Genomic DNA, 16,421 nt, shown 5'->3' with positions numbered 1-16,421 from the left:
GTCTACAGTGATACACATATATAATCCACTCTTTAGGATCACATAGTCTTAAATTTACAACTGTTGTTCAGTAACTGTCCAAGGTTACGATGGCTCCTTAGAGTTCTGGCTATCACAGCATTCCCATGGCCATGTGATTGCAATCAGGGTGCTCAGCACCTAGCTCACAATTACAACATCACAGCAAGCTACATTCATGTGACTGTGATTTTCCCCATTCCCTGCCAGCTTCCCACAAGTGAAGTCGATGATAAAATTGCAATCACATGATGACACACAGTCCTTGTATAACTTATGGCAACCTAAACTACTGAAATTGCCATTGCTAAATTATGCAGTCATGTCACATTGCACTCTACTACCATGTTGCTTGCTATGGAGTTCCTAGTCCTAACTGCTATTGTAATCTGGAGACTTTCTGTAGTACTATGAGATGTCTTCAGAATGAGATAAAATATACACTTTCCAGGGGATTGTGCAGTATTCAGCACTATTACTGAGTACTTGGGGGGGGGGGTTTCAAAATAACAGGAAATGATACCTTGCAGTTTTGAAAGCCTATCTAATTCAATCTTCAGATAAAAGAGTTTCTTATGTTGCGATTCTTTTTCAAGCTCCAACTTTCTTCTTTCGTCTATTACCTGAAAATTTGAGAAGGAATTAGCATGTTAAAATATGCCATTTCATTGATCAAAGTAAAAGCAACCCTACAAGGATCATTATGGCAAATTTCCAATGTGTCCCTGCATCCAGTCTTTTTATATTATTATATGTAGCAATAGCACTTAGACTTATATACCGCTTTATAGTGCTTTACAGCCCTTTCTAAGTAGTTTACACAGTCAGCATATTGCTCCCAACAATTTGGGTCCTCATTTTACCCTCAGAAGGATGGAAGGCTGAATCAACCTTGAGGCTGGTTGGATTCGATCTGCCAAATTGCAGTAAAAGTAGCTTGCAGTATGACACTCTAACCACAGTGCCACCGAGGCTCATATATTTCAAATTATATTTAGTGCAATTTATCTCTTACTCACAAGAGTAAGAGTATAGTATATTATATAGTATGTTCATTTTTCCATTAAAATAGCACGTCGTCTTACTTTATAAAATCCACCTGAAGTTCTGTAATTCGTAACAAGGGAGGAGGGGACAAACAAGCCATGACTTAACAAAATGGAAGTGTATGTAACTGTACCGGAGTCATTACACCGAAGCACATGTAACAAGCCTGGAATATATTCTTAATTTGTAAGGAAATAACTTCTTTAGGACACCTAAAACAGTGAATTTCCTTTGGAAGCTAGAGGCTGAAATCCACCACTAGATGACAAATCTGTGTTGTTGAATTTATGTGTTGCAAATCCTTAACATCAACAAAGGGGCAGGGCAGAAGTTGTACAAGATGATGATGGAAGGAGCTAGGTATCTGAAGAATCCAACTCTTTTCAAATCAATAAACTTTGGCATAAATATTTGTCATACTTCAAGTACTTGCAACATTTAGGCTGACCCAGGAGGAAATCTAAATTCATTATTTCACAATGCCAAAAAATATTATGGACAGGGTAACAAATATTTCTGCTTACTAATGGGATTATCAGTACATTATAGTGGAATGGCAAGAATATCCTTCCCACTATTTTTTTTAAAAATTGGTAATCCTGTTTTTTCTAATAATATTTCTGTCTCAAATGTTTGTTTTCATTTGCAAAGAGCAAATATGCAGATTTTCACCTAAAGCTTATTCATTCCGTTTATTTTACAAGATTGATAGATTTAATATCCAAAAAATGGAATTGAAACAGTTAATAACCCTAAGGCTCTAATGAGACTTCAACAGACTATACAACATCAAGTGCAGACTGGTAAACTCATTAAAACTATTTTGAATTGGAAAATAACAGCAACATTCTACCTCTATCTATAAATTTTATACAAGCCCCTGGCTTCTGTTGCCAAAGACTCCTGCAAAACATTATTTTATTTAGAATATATTAAAAGACTTAATAGCCCGCTTTTTTCAATTACTTGGTTGATGAAATCAATGTAGGCAGAAATAAGTATTAAATCTTATGGTAAGTAGTGATAAACTGTCCATTCTTTAAGTTGCAGTATCACCAAACCTTAAAGTTTTAATAGTCACATCTCTGTCAGCTTACCATTGATCAGACACTAATGATGTAGAACATTTGGCATGCCATTTGTTATATTTTTGTACACATTTATTTTTATTATTAGAGTTTTTAATTAGTGTTTATTATTAGTGTTTATTATTAGTATTAGTTATTAGTGTTTGTTAGTTACTTCTTTTTTCTTTATTTTAACTTTCGAAATAAAATGAAGTGGCTATCATTGGACCTAAATGTCCTGGACAACTTTTGTCCAGCCTCCAACATCCCCTTTCTACTAAAGATTGTTGAAAAGAGGTCAGTTGTAGTTTCAGAGAGCCATGAAAGAAATGGATTGTCTGGTCCCATTTTAGTTGGGTTTCAGGCCTAATTCAGTATGGACACGGCACTGATCATGCTCACTGATGAGCTCTGGTGATGCAAGGATGCAGATGGTTGCAACCAATTTGGCCCTACGTTTTTCTCAGCAATTTTGATACAATTGATCTTGACATCCTTGTAGACCAGTTGAGAATACAACTCGAGAATACTCTCCACAGCCAGTTCAAGGCAGTATTTTGAGAGGGGGAGAGTAGACTAAAATTCAAATCCTTTGATTTGTAGATTGCCAGAAGTTTGATGCTCTTGCTCCTCCTGCTTAATATGAGGTTGCATGAGGAAGAGGTCATCAATCAGTTAACCTCAGTTCAGCATCAGGTATCATGAATACATGGATGTCATTCTACTGTGAATTTCAATCCATGAATAAAAAAAAATGTTGTCAATGCTTGGAACAGCTGGAGTCTGGATGGGGAGAAACAGGTTTAAGTTCAATTCTACCAAGTCAAGTGGTTTGGACCTCCTTGTTCGAGAGATTCCCAAACTCAAGTCCTGAAGTGGGTGCCACTAGGGGAAGTCTTCCTAAATTCTCAACTCCTTCTCAATGATCCAGGTAGCTAGGGCTTTGCACAAATAAAATATGTATGGCGGTTGCACTCATTTCTGGACCAAGAAGCCCTCATTAGTCACTCATATCTTGGAGAATATGGTAGCATGGTCTGTGGTGCTGTGAGCACTCGTGACACTCACAGCAATGCACACGCAGATGGGGGTTGTGCACGCACTCCAGCCAGCTACTGACATGGCCCAGGGGCCAATAGATAGTGTTTTTATGTTTTAAAATTATACATTATAACTGATAAACAGAGACCTGCATTGAATAAGTGTTTGGACTAGTCAATTTCTAAAGTCTATTCTAAATCTATTTCTACGATTCTATGGTAATTATAAAATCAGCAAAATACTCACTTTGAGCTCCACAGAACTTACTTTTATTCTTCGCCTGGCCTTTTTTTTAGATGACTTGGATAACTGAGGCTGCTGACATGAAGGAGCAGTGGTAGAAGCATCTTGAAGTTGCTTGGAATTGCTGATGGTAATTGTTTTAATGATTCTGAGGTTGGGATTTGTACATTTGTTTCTTAGCATGGCAACCTCAGGTTTATTTGGACATACAGAGCCCACTTGCTGAGCAGACCAGTCAGAAGTTGTATAACCCATATTGTGCTGGTATACATCATAGACAGGTAAGGCTGGGAGAGCAGCAGAGTTTGGGAAGAACTGAGTTGGAGTAAATGAAGAGACATATGGAACATTATGACAGAAACCAGAGATGGGCCCAGGAGGTGGAAGAAAAGAAGGTGGAGCTGATGGGATTAAAAATGCTGGAACACCAGATTGCTTGCACATGTCAGTAGGTTTATTTTGCCCTGAAATAGCAATGTTATTATAGTCAGATTTTAAAACAGGAGACACAGCTTCAGGTGATGGAAAAGAATCAGATGACGATAGAGAATGTTTCTGCCTCTCCCACAATTTTGCTTTATGATTTACCACTGAATGATGATGAGAAAAAGCTGTTTTTTTCCCATGAAGTCTTTCTTCTGTGCGAGCAGCAAGCTTATCTATTTCAGCCATTCCAATATCCAAACCAATAGTTTTAAGCAAGTCACGGATCTTTTCATATTCCACTCTGGACTGTTCCAAATTCTCTGGTTTTACAGACTGTTCCAAATTCTCTGGTTTTACAGACTGTTCCAAATTCTCTGGTTTTACAGACTGTTCCAAATTCTCTGGTTTTACAGACTGTTCCAAATTCTCTGGTTTTGCAGGAGGTAGAGAATTTACTTTCTCACTTACAGGTTCTTTCTTTTCACTCATCATTATCTTTTGAGAGTAGAGACAGTTGTTTGAATCACCATCATCATCACCATAAAGAAATTTCTCTTCATCTTCTATATTATCAGGGAAGGGATCCAATATTTTTTCTGGAACATAAGTAGAATCAGTTGTTGTACCTAGAATGCATGAAAAACCACTTCCATCCTGACTAGCTCTTTCATGAGGCTGCAGGAAGTCACGATATTGATTGACAGATTCTGATGCTGACTCAGGAGGCTTCTTCCCCTTTGAAAAATTTCCAGAGACCTGTTCAAAAGGAAAAGCATTTGTTCCTTATCATGTCTGTTGCACTGAAATGCCTTACTACAAACAAGTTATTGCTGAACTGAAGAAACTCTGAAGAAGAAAAACTGATGAAAATAAGTGATTGTGTAAAAACTGTTACCAATAAAAAATATCTGAAACAAAGGAGTTCATTTATAGTATAAAGAATTGTTAGAAAAGAATCTAGGCTTTAAAAATGATCTTGCGATATTAGTTTATAAGATTAATCAATATTTCAATTCATAAAACAGGTCATTCTTGCATATTAACAGATTACAGCTAATAACTTGGAAAACTGTAAGAGAAGAAAAATGAAACTGAGAGAGATGAGTTCTAAAATATCATTTAATTTGACATATTGTGGGTATTTCATTAGGGCTAAGGCAAGGTGCAAAAGTACTACAAAAAAGTTATCAGAGGAAGACAAATAACATGCTTCCTTTGCTCAGCAGGCCACACTAATACAAGATGATCTCACTATATTGTACTAATCAGCAATAAAATTGCCAATGCAGTAATACGTCACTCTAGCTATCTTCTATAAGATGCACATACTATGTCACCACCCAGGTTTGGTCAGAGTTAACCATTCAGTGAAATGGCTTTATTCTCCCCCCATGATATGCTCATAAAGTCCAGTTTTAAGTTGCAGTACAGCATCAATATAATCATGCCATGATCTATGATTATTTTGTAATCACTGAGCAAGGAGAAGGAAAAACAGCACATCAAAAGAGCAGCAGAGGAAGCACAAAATGGGTCTGAACAATAACAGAATTTGACAGGTGCCTTTCTGAAGCATCTCAAAAATCCAAAAAAGTAGCCAAATGCTCCTAAGTCAACAGGCAATATTATTTATGACTGCTGCATGATGCAAATTCACAAAAGCATGGTGCTTCTTCTTTCAGAAATGAACAGTTATTTATCTCTGTTTTGAAACTATGTTGGGAAAATAAGGTGACTTGATAATTCAGTTTCAAATAGTTTTTAAAAATTAATATTTGTAGAGATTTCTTTAGTTTCAAACACTGAAAAATTCTGCACTTGGTTTTCTAGAAACAATTTAGGAACCTTCCAACCTACATGCCTAATGCTAAAAGTTTTAATCTAAACCATGAAAATCTTCAGCAAGCACCCTCCCATTCCTCCATAATCCCACCTTTCAGAACAGACTCCTCCCTGTATGACAAGCCATCTCATGCTCCTTGCAGAGCAAAATAAGGAGCAATTGCTCTTAATTCATCTTGCATGAGGAAAAATATTACTGATGTGGCTTCAAGGTTAAAAACCAGAAATCCCCATAAGTGATCTAAAATTACTATATCAAATGCAGCTCCTTTATGTTATCCTCATACAGATGTCAAAATGCTAAAATAAAATGTCTAATGATAACACATCTTAATAGAAAGAAAGTTACTGGTTTTAAATTTAAAACGAATAAAATGCAAACTTTCTGATCCAAATGAGATCCAAGATGCTGTCAATACTAAATCAATTCCAAGACAGGCAAAAATGTGTGATATTGTTCAAAGCATTTATTCCAAAGATCTACATATAGACAATTAAATACTTATATTTAAATTAGGAAAAAGACAGAAAACGGACAGATTAACAAATAGAGTGAAGAATTCAGTTCAAACCTGTATAGAAGAATCATCTGAACGTTTCTTCAGTATAGATTTAAAGGGCACTGCTGATGTTTTCTCAGATCTAGAATGGTGTCGAGATTCAGAAGACTGTTCTTGATTAGCTGAATCAAGAATTGGGTTGTCAGTACTAATGTTACTGCTTCGCAAATCCTCTTCTCGTTTTCTCCTAATTCTTTCAAGTTTACAAAAATCTTCATCCATGTATATCAGGCTTGGGCTTCTATTAAGGCTTTGTTTACAATACTTCTCTGTTTCTGCCAATAAAGCCCGAGATTTTATGCTTTCATCAAAGAGTCTATCTTTTCTGTCATATTGAAAGTATTTTGATTCTTGCTCCCCACCCCTCTTATTTTCTCTTGATTGATGCTGTAGAAATTCACTGTTTATGCTTCGGTCCAGTTGAGCTATGAAAATGTCCCTATTATAAGAGTCCTCATCATGTCTCATGCTGAATGGTCTTGAAGGATTCTCCTCACGAAAGAAACCTCTATCAAGATTCCGAGGATGTGAAAGGGCTCTGCTGAATACTTGACCATCAGCCAAGTCATCCCTGATGAGAGAGGCACATCAGTTACAACATCAACTTCATATAAATCTCTGGAACTCAGGTTAGCATAGTTGCCTGACTTAGCCAATACATTTTATTATACTGATTTATTATGGTGCAATAAGCACAGAATACAGGTAGTCCTCGACTTACAAGTTTGTTTAGTGACCGTTCAAAGTTACAATGGCACTGAAAAATATGACTTAGGACCGTTTTTCACACTTACAACCATTGCAGCAACCCCATGATCACATGATCAAAATTCAGATGCTCAGCGACTGGTTCGTATTTATGACTGTTGCAGTATCCCAGGGTCATGTAATCACTTTTTGCCACCTTCTGACAAGCAAAGTCAAAGGGAAAGCCAGATTCACTTAACAACCAGATTACTAATTTAGCAACTGCAGTGATTCACTTGACAACTGTGGCAAGAATGGTTGTAAAATAGCACAAAGCTCATTTAACAAATGTCTCACTTAACAAGAGAAAGTTTGGGCTCAATTGTAGCCATAAGTTGAGGATTACCTTTATGCAACACATAAACTTCTTACACCTCAGATAGGAGAATCTCAATGGCAATGCATATGCATAGCCTTGAGCAGTAAAGCAATTACATTAGGATACAGGTAATCCTCAAATTATGACCACTCTTTTATCATCCATTCAAGATTATAACAGCACTGAACATGGGCAACTTATGACCTGTCCACAAAGTTGTGGTAATTGCAACATCACATTATTGAAATGTGGGTACTTGGGTGCCCAGCTCACAATTATTATAGTGAATTGCAACCATATGATCACCATTTGTAAGCTTCCCAGCTGGAACCAAAGTCAATGGGGAAGCTGGCAGGGATGGTTGTTAGTTGCTCACATTAGTTGTTCTCACTGCTTTTTCTCCCAAGGAGCCCTCCGTGGGAACTTCAGGGATCTTGTACTTTGCAACAACCTCACACAGACATCTTATTTGCCAAATGCAGCCATTCTGGGATTGGGAGGTCTTGTCACAATCACTAATCCCATCATTTTCTGGTTGGCAACACTTTCTACATGGGGCTTCCTTTGTAGACTAACTGGAAATTACAATTGATTCAGAATGTGGCAGCATGCACAGTTCTGACTGCCCTACAGTTTTACCATATTACACTGCTGATGGAATATAATCAGCAATAAGAGTAATATTGAGGAATAGGGGACTTCCGGTTTGCCAGGCTTCGGCGGCGGCGGGGATTCGCGATCCTGCGCAATCCCTGTTGCGCTAGCCGTCTTGGTGCCTCCGATCCTGACGGGTCTGGAGGATAAGGCTGCCCCGTAGAGGCAGCCGAAGATAGGGGGATCCGGATATGGGATTGTGGGTATCGCAGACCCCCTCCCCACCCAGCATAACCCTTTTCTCAAGGCGGTGGAGCGGCGGTCAGTAATGGCCGCCACAAAGAAGCCGGCAGCTGGACAAGATCGTGCTGGAGGAAGAAGGAGAAAGTTTTGAAGTGAAAGTTCTTTGGCTGAACCGGGATCTTAAGATACATCTAACATCCTGAAAACTTGATTTTTTGAATGATACTTTGTTTCCAGAGATCTTTAAGCGGCGAATGGAAGTGTTGAAAGAGAAAGTTTACTCTCCTTCCCTACGGAGTTAACAAATGGACATTGAAAAACCTGCTTTTTTATAGAAGGTAAAAATTTAAAGCTCTTTGTTATAAGTGGGAAAGGAGAGGACAAAAAAAAAACTTATATTAAGATCTTGTTGGAGGAGATGCCTGGAAGATTTTGAGACTAGAAGTTAATTGCAATAAGGCTTTAAAATACAGACTGGGTTTTCTTTTTTTCAATTGATATTACCCCAGGAAGAGAAAGTGTAAAGGGAAGAACTTTGTGCTCTGTTTGGGCTGCTTGATGACTCTGGGACTTTGCGGAACTGTTTTAAGCTTTGAAATATCTTGGTTGTTTTAAGAAGAAGAAGAGGGGGGGGGAAGAAGAAAAGGTTTATAATGGCTTTATCTGTTGATGAACTAAGAAAGGAATATGGAAAAATAAAGAAAGAAGGCAAGGACACTTTGAGAGAAACCTTTCACTTTTTAGAAATGGCGCTTGCTACTTATCAGCAAACACAACAACTGATGGAGGAAGCAGAAGCAGAAGCAGAAGCAGAAGCAGAAGAAGCAGAAGAAGCAGAAGAAGCAGAAGCAGAAGCAGAAGCAGAAGCAGAGCAGAAGCAGAAGCAGAAGAAGAAGCAGAAGAAGAAGAAGAAGAAGAAGAAGAAGAAGAAGAAGAAGAAGAAGAAGAAGAAGAAGAAGAAGAAGAAGAAGAAGAAGAAGCCATCTCTAATGAAGCCAAAAATTTGATTAAAAAAGAAAGGAGAAAGAGAGGAAGGAAAATGAAGGACTTAAGACCTAAAAAAACACCCAAGAAAGAGAAAAATAAGATGCAAAATCAATACAATGTTAGAAAGCAAAAGAAAAGAGGAATACAACAGAGAGGGGAAGCTAAAAAGGCAGAGGTTAGGAGAGGGGGGGTTAAAAAGGCCAGGTGGGATAAGAAAGGAAGGGAAAAGGGGGAAAAAAGCCACAAAGGTATGAAACAAGATGGGAAAAAGCAAAAAATTTTTAGGGATAAAGGGTAATGTATTAAAAAAAAAAGGATTCTGCAAGGTACATAAGATAGTATTGTAGTATTTGTATTAGAAATAGAAAATTAGAATTTTATAAGATCTAAAAAAAGATTAAAATATTAAAATGCTTAATAATGATAGATTTTTAAGATTTAACAAAACATTAAAGGGAATATTTAAAATACTTAGTTCAAGTATAGAGTTTAATTGACTATTGTGTTGATGTTATTATAAACTTATTATTGCAGCATTTCTCTTTGAAATAGATAATTGGAATGTTACAAGATTTAATATTTAATTATGTATTTAATTTTATAGATTTACTATTTTCTCTTTCTTTTAAAACTTAGTAGGTAGAATGTACTAAGCAGAATCAGATTGGGAACTAGGTGTTATTTAAATGTCAATTTAGGGGAACGATAGAAAGGCATCATACTTCGATTAGTGATTTCAGGAGAAATCTTTTTTATTATTATTATAGGGAATAAATGGATAATTGGGAAAGAATGGACAAAAGATACAAGTATAATGATTTAAACTAAGATGAAATAAATAAGATAGAATTAAGAAGAGTGAAAAGCGGGGAGAAGTTATATAGAAGATATAGAATGGTAAATAAGATAGGTAATGGTATATAAGATGAGCATGAATTTAATTGAAGTCCGTATAAAGAGAGGTAATCTGGGGCCAAGCCACTTTCTAAAAAGAAGTTTTATGTTTTTGTGTTTTGTGTGTTTGTGTTTGTTTGAGAATTAATAAAACCTTGGAGGAAAGTTAGATGAGAATAATTGTAAACAAGTCAGAGGGAAATATGAATATGATGACTATAAAATGGATAAATATAGAAAAGAAATGTAATTGAATAAGAGTAAAGAGAAATAATGAGAAATTTGCTAAAAGATATTTATGTGTCCATATGGAAATGGGGTAGATTAGAATTATGTTGTATAAAATAATGTTTTATCTGCCTTGCAAAAATTTATAATGGAAAGAGGTTTCATGTGTTCAATGTTTAATGATGTTTTGTTTGTCTTTAAAATTAATAAAATTTGTCTCAAAAAAAAAAAAAAAGAGTAATATTGAGGAATAGGAGACAGGAGTCTCAACCAAGACATTGATCAGAAAAAATAAATTTCAGTCTGAAATGTAATTTGAGAAGAATCTCAGGCTTGATCCTTACTAGTTCTCTCAAAGATAGGGGTGGAGGGGGAAAGAGTGCATTCAGACAAGTTCTGTTATCATAACCTTATAATTAAGGCAGCATTAACATATGTAACATTGGCTCCTGCTCTGGTCTTCCTTGAAGAACTGACAGTGAGCAGGGACGATTTTCAGTTTCTTCCTGTTGCAGTTCAATGCTAGTTTATCACCTTTAAAGCTTTAAATGGCATAGGATCAGGCTTCTTATAGGACTTCATCTCTCTGAGGGGTTTGGCCCTTCCACTTGATCTGATACAGTGAGCACTCCACATTGTTTCTTTTAAACTTTGTCATCTAGCAGGACCAAGGAAATGCACCTTCTCTATAGTTGTCCCTGCCCAGAGTAACACTCTTTCCCCAGAAATCTGGCAGGACTTCAAACATTAGTTCTTACTTTTAAGAAATGTATTTGCTTTTATTATTATTTCAATGCCTCCTATCAAAGAGTGAAAATTAACAAGGAATACAAACTTTTAAGTCATGAAAAATATCCTCTTAAGTGGTTATTGTAGAACTAAAAAATAGATTTACTACTACAAGCATTTCTTAATAACAGGACAGAGTGCATTATATTTATAAGCAAACTGCATACTTTATCATCAAAATGCACCAACTTTGCCATTAATTACAAGAAAAAAATAAGATAAAGATTTATAAAATTATAAAGAGAAATTGGAGATTGCAAAGAAAAATATATTTCAAAATTGAACAGTATACCTATTTTTATCCTGGTTTGTAAACTTAAATGCTGCTTTTAAGATTAAATTGTATTTGCATCTTAGACTTTGTTTTTAAACATGCACTGAAATGCACTACAGATTTATGTAGAAATGAACAGAAACTGACATACCAAAGTAGAGTTAGAACTACCTGAAACCAAGATAAATCAAAGTACATAAATCAAGCTGTTAAGAGAATTTTGCCACATTAGATTCTGATTCAATATTCAGCATTACTGCTGCAACTGTTAAAGAGATCTGAAAACAACTGACAGTCCCAAACATTTAAGGATTCTTATCTAAACCCTCCTCCAATTGCAATATTCAATTTGAAATTTTAATGATATAGCCCTTTGGTTTTTACAGTGCTATATTGTATTTTTTAAGTTACCCTGGGTTGCAAGAGATTGAGGTGGCCTATAAGCCTCATAAACAAAAAAATATGAATGTGTCCTAAGACAGGGGTCCCCAACCACCGGGTATTCGCCTTTTATCAGCGAAGCTGCTCCAAACGAAGAAGGCAGGCAGGCAGGCAGGTAAACGGAGCACTGTGGGACTGAACCGGCGATGGCGGGCGGGCGGGTGGGATGAAACGGGCGCCGGGGAAGCTGTGGCGACAGGAAAGCCACCCCCGGCTTCTTGGGCTGCTGGAGGAGCGATAGAGTGACTGAGAGAGGAACGAGGCAGACACCTGAGGGAGGGAGGGAGGGAGACACCTGAGGATGGGGCTGAGGAGGCAGGGCCGAGGCGCTCCTGAACTTGGTGAGTTTGCTGGCAGACGTTTTATTACCCGACTAGGTAACAACATCAGATGTTACCTAGTCAGGTAATGAAACGCCTGCAAGCAAACTACCAAACTCGGTTCTCTCCCCCGGTCCTTGAAAAAATGTTTCTGCTTGAAACCGGTCCCTGGTACAAAAAGGTTGGGACCACTGTCCTAAGATGAGGAACGTATAATATAATCCATCCAATATATATTTTCCAAACCGTCTCATAGCAAGACATCATTTTATTTGAAACAATAGGATACAAACAAAAAAAAATCACAATTTTGTGAGGCTAGTTTTCAAAGAACCATACCTGTTTACATTGCTCAGACTATTAGCTGGTGAGTTTGTGCCAATACCATCCTGGCCATTTTCAACTACGGCCCGCAAGAATTTTTCCACTGAAGATTCAGAACGTCGGCATGGAGAACGTGAGCGCTCCCTTGGAGAATATGAGGGCGAATATCTCTGCAATGAGGGAAGGAATAGGCAACCGTTACAATATGCTATCTGTTTGATAAAACAGGCTTTGTATCTTCCATTGTTGCAACAAACCTTAAAACTGGATATATTATGTAAAAGTTAAGAGAAAAACAGTTAAAAGGCGGCTATATTATGCAATGTAGCATTTTAACAAGAGACTGTTAATGTGAAACACATAGCTCATATCTACTTCTGTTATCTGAATTAAGATATGAAAATAAATGTTTCAACAAGCAAGGAAATAGAGTTATTTAGAAGGGTTATAAATTTTCACTAAAAATTTGTAGCTCATGATGTGGAATGATCTTTTTAATAATTTCACATTTTTTGCACAATTTATTTTCACAGAAAAATTTATATGTATAGAAATGCCTCCTTCTCCTTCTTCTTCCTAGTGTATTCCCACAGGTGCAGGGTCCACTTTTCAGATCACTGAATGCCACTTTGCATGGTCAGCTGCGTCTCCAGGATGCAGGCCCTCAGCGTGCGTATCTTTGTTGGTGGTATCTTGCCATCTCTGTTTTGGACGCCCGCGAGGTCACCGGCCATTTCTAGTTGGCAGTCTTGGCCATGGTGTAAGGTGCTGCTCTCTGGACATGTCCATACCAGCAGAGTCTATAATTGGTGCCACACCAAAATGTTGTCAAATGGTGTCATTTGTGATGTGGTCAGGAAGGGAGATGCCTGATATCCAACGGAGGATTCACATTTCCATGGCATGGAGAAAGCTTTCGGTCCCTGTTGTTGCTGCCAAGCAATCAGTGCCATACAGTGCAATAGGGTGGATGGTAGTCTTGTGTATCTTAGATTTAAGATGGGTTGACTTCTCGCCAATGCATCCAGGCTACATTCACCCTTGCTCGCACCTCACCATTGATGTCGCCATTGCCCTGGAGATGGGATCCCAGATACCGAAAAATGTCCACCTTCTTTAGGTTTTCTCCATTGATTTGAAGCATTCCAGGAGTGGTAACAGTCTCTGAGTACCAGAAATGCATTGTTTCATAAAATTGACACAAACATAACATGCAAAGGATAAATACATCTTTGAGAAGGAGTGGTTCCACTGAGTTTTAAGGTCCATCTCCAATCTTTCCTGTTTAGGGAACACTGTATCTTAAACATTAATTTGATCCAATTTAATTTTTGAATTGGATCTATTTTCTGGATTATATCACTCCAAGACTAAGTCCAAAAGGTTAAGTCCAAAAAAGTCCTAATGTATTTTTTTTAGAAAATTTATACTCACAAATTGGTATGTTGTTGTATAATACAGAAATTACATCTTTTATTATGTGACAGAGAAAATATATAACTTTGTTCCTTTCACATACTAAGAACATTATTGACAAAACAATGAGATTGAATAATTGTCCTTTTTCACAATATCTTTGGCTTCCAAGATGGAAAAAATGACACAGAAAATGTATAGTTCTTCATGGGGATACATGAAGTTCTACTAAAGAAACAGGAAACCAAAGTAATATAGATCAATCACTGAAAAAAGTATAGCCCTGGTGTCAGGGTTCCGACAATCCACCCCCATTCAAACCAGGAGTCTCTAGCCACATCTCTCAGAGTTTAAAAAAACCATTTATTAGGAGTGAACATGCCAGCATTACTTGGGTGCAACCGACTCTGAGACTCATTCATCTCATCCTTGGCCCTGGTCTTCCCCCACCACCAGGATGTATATTCTCCAATGGGATACATCCATAGCCAAAAGTCATCAATCATGATCTTGTGCGCCAGAAGCTTTGGACGCCTAGCAATTATCTATGAAAATATTTAAGGCATGCAGTACTTCCCCCACTCCCTTTCTGCTGACAACTCTAAAAGACCAGAGAAATATTTTTGAGTTGACACTTGGTTCTGAAGCTTCAAATATTAATTTATGCAAATCATTTCTACACAATAAATCCAACGAAGTGCATAATGCCAAATACGTAAACAAAAACAGGACTATCATTTCAGAGGAATATAGGTAGTCTTTGACTTAGAACAGTTCATTCAGTGACTGTTCAGTTATAACCACTGAAAAAAGTGACTTATGATCATTTTTCAGTTACAACTTTTTTATCATCCCCATGATCATGTGATCAAAATTCAGGTACTTTGCAACTGGTTCATATTTATTGCTGTATCCCAAGATCATGTCATCATCTTTTGCAACCTTTTGACAAGCAAAGTCAATGGGGAAGCCAGATTCACTTAACAACCGGGTTACTATCTTATTAACTGCAGCAATTCACTTAACAACTGTGGCAAGAAAGGTCGTAAATTGGAGCAAAACTCAACTTAAATGTTCCACTTAACAGACGTTTTGGGCTCGACTGTGGTGGCAAGTCAAAGACTACCTGTACATGATCATGGAATTGACTATGACAACATGGTGTGCTGTTTTTAAAAAAGGTTTGATTTTTTTTCCCAGTATATTACTCAAATAACCGTATTATGCTTCACATTTCAATCTTATTACACATCCAGCTCATTCAACTGCTTACTAATCTGCTGCAAAAGAAGCAACCTCATTCACAAGTTCCACAAAGTATTGAACCTTTCCAACATCTGTGTATAACTGAAAGCAAAAAAAAAAAAAAAATGATCCCTTTATGTAAAAAGGAACTTTCCATACATTAATGCTTACTCAGAAGTAACTCCTACTTAATTTAACCAGTATTTCGAGGTGGCAAAGCATGCCTAGAGTAGATGTCATATTAATAATTTACTTTGCAACTTTTCTCTTCCTTTCCCATTTGCCGTCAAGTCAGAACCTTCCACTAAAAAAAACAAACGGGTTCTCCGATACGGTCGGGCGGAAAAAAACGATTTGCAAATGTAATTATGTAGCTTGGGGGATGTCAGAGACGGTTCGGCCCTTGCACAAAATGGGGGAAGAGGAAGGCGGACGACTTTCCGAAAGGGAGGGAACAGGGGCTGGGGAGGGAAGAAGGCTCCCCCCGCCTTCGCCAAAAGCTAAAAGCACAGATATGGGACCGGAGACGGCAGGTAGATGAAAGGAGGAAGTGCCAACCGAGCGTACCCTGCTGAAATGGCGCGGGGAAGGCGAGCGATACGAACGATGGGAAGAGCGACGGCTAGGCGGGGAGCGATGGTGGTGGTGGTGGTGGTAGCTGCGGTGACCCCGCGGGGAGGGCGAGCGGGAGCGTGGCCCACACCCGCGATAGGAGTCGATGGAGCCGAGCCGGGACCGTTGAGCTCTCATGGCCGGGGGGGAGGGCTGCTCTCAGGACGAGACAAGGCGGATGGCCTGAACGACTTCAAGGGTCCATACAGGCCTCCCTCACTCGCTCGCTCACTCCTCCTGCTTCGCTCCTGTTTAAGCGTCTGCGGCGCATTTCCCCCTCACCGAGACGCGTGCGCCTGCGCACCGAGCGCAAACGCCGGATGTGCCGTTGAAGCTACACAGCGGCTTCGTCCTTACAAAATGGCGGTGACAGAATTAAAATCACGTGGCGGGAAGGGGCGTGGTTGAAAGGCATTGGGAGGGAAAACGGCGCTGGAAGGATGGGCGGGTGGTTGGAGGGTAGGTGTCCGTTTTTCGACGAGGAGACTTTATGATTGCCCTTCAGTTATCAATCCGGCAATGATCAATCCCCTGCTTTTATAGGCCTCTATAGCACGTATAACAACCTTAAAGGAGGAGAGGCATGTTGTGTAAATGATTCTGCCCTGCGTCGTAGCGTTACAAAAAGGGAGATTCCAAACGATCGCTTGCTGTAGTTAAAGCCAGAAGAGGAGGAGCAATCAAAAAGTCTCCTGCTCATTTTAGGAATATTAAGGGTTTTTTTTTTATGGCAAATATATAATA

The 16,421-nt window shown here is 38.2% G+C and overlaps 1 protein-coding gene across 2 annotated transcripts in view; it reads right to left on the bottom strand.

The window, feature by feature from the left end:
* LOC113420777 (zinc finger protein 318-like) overlaps nucleotides 1–15,954 on the bottom strand; it is a 38,678-nt gene extending 22,724 nt beyond the window's left edge. For both annotated transcript variants that reach the window (XR_003372093.2, XM_026680867.2), the window contains exons 1-5: nucleotides 15,633–15,954; nucleotides 12,420–12,574; nucleotides 6,257–6,815; nucleotides 3,420–4,598; nucleotides 542–641 (exon numbers count right to left, since the gene is read on the bottom strand). Coding sequence is in view for 1 of the 2 variants with exons in the window: in XM_026680867.2 (XP_026536652.1) it covers nucleotides 542–641; nucleotides 3,420–4,598; nucleotides 6,257–6,815; nucleotides 12,420–12,574; nucleotides 15,633–15,815 (2,176 nt within the window). In the remaining variant the exon portion in view is untranslated. The remainder of the gene's footprint in view (nucleotides 1–541; nucleotides 642–3,419; nucleotides 4,599–6,256; nucleotides 6,816–12,419; nucleotides 12,575–15,632) is intronic.
* Between the last annotated feature and the right edge of the window lie 467 nt (nucleotides 15,955–16,421).

Source organism: Notechis scutatus, chromosome 1 (assembly GCF_049901735.1).
Source record: "Notechis scutatus isolate UNSWTSFEM ecotype Mainland chromosome 1, rNotScu1.2, whole genome shotgun sequence".
Classification (NCBI taxonomy): Eukaryota; Metazoa; Chordata; class Lepidosauria; order Squamata; family Elapidae; genus Notechis; species Notechis scutatus.
Note: the sequence above shows the minus strand (reverse complement) of the source record. Positions and strands in the feature narration are given on the sequence as shown.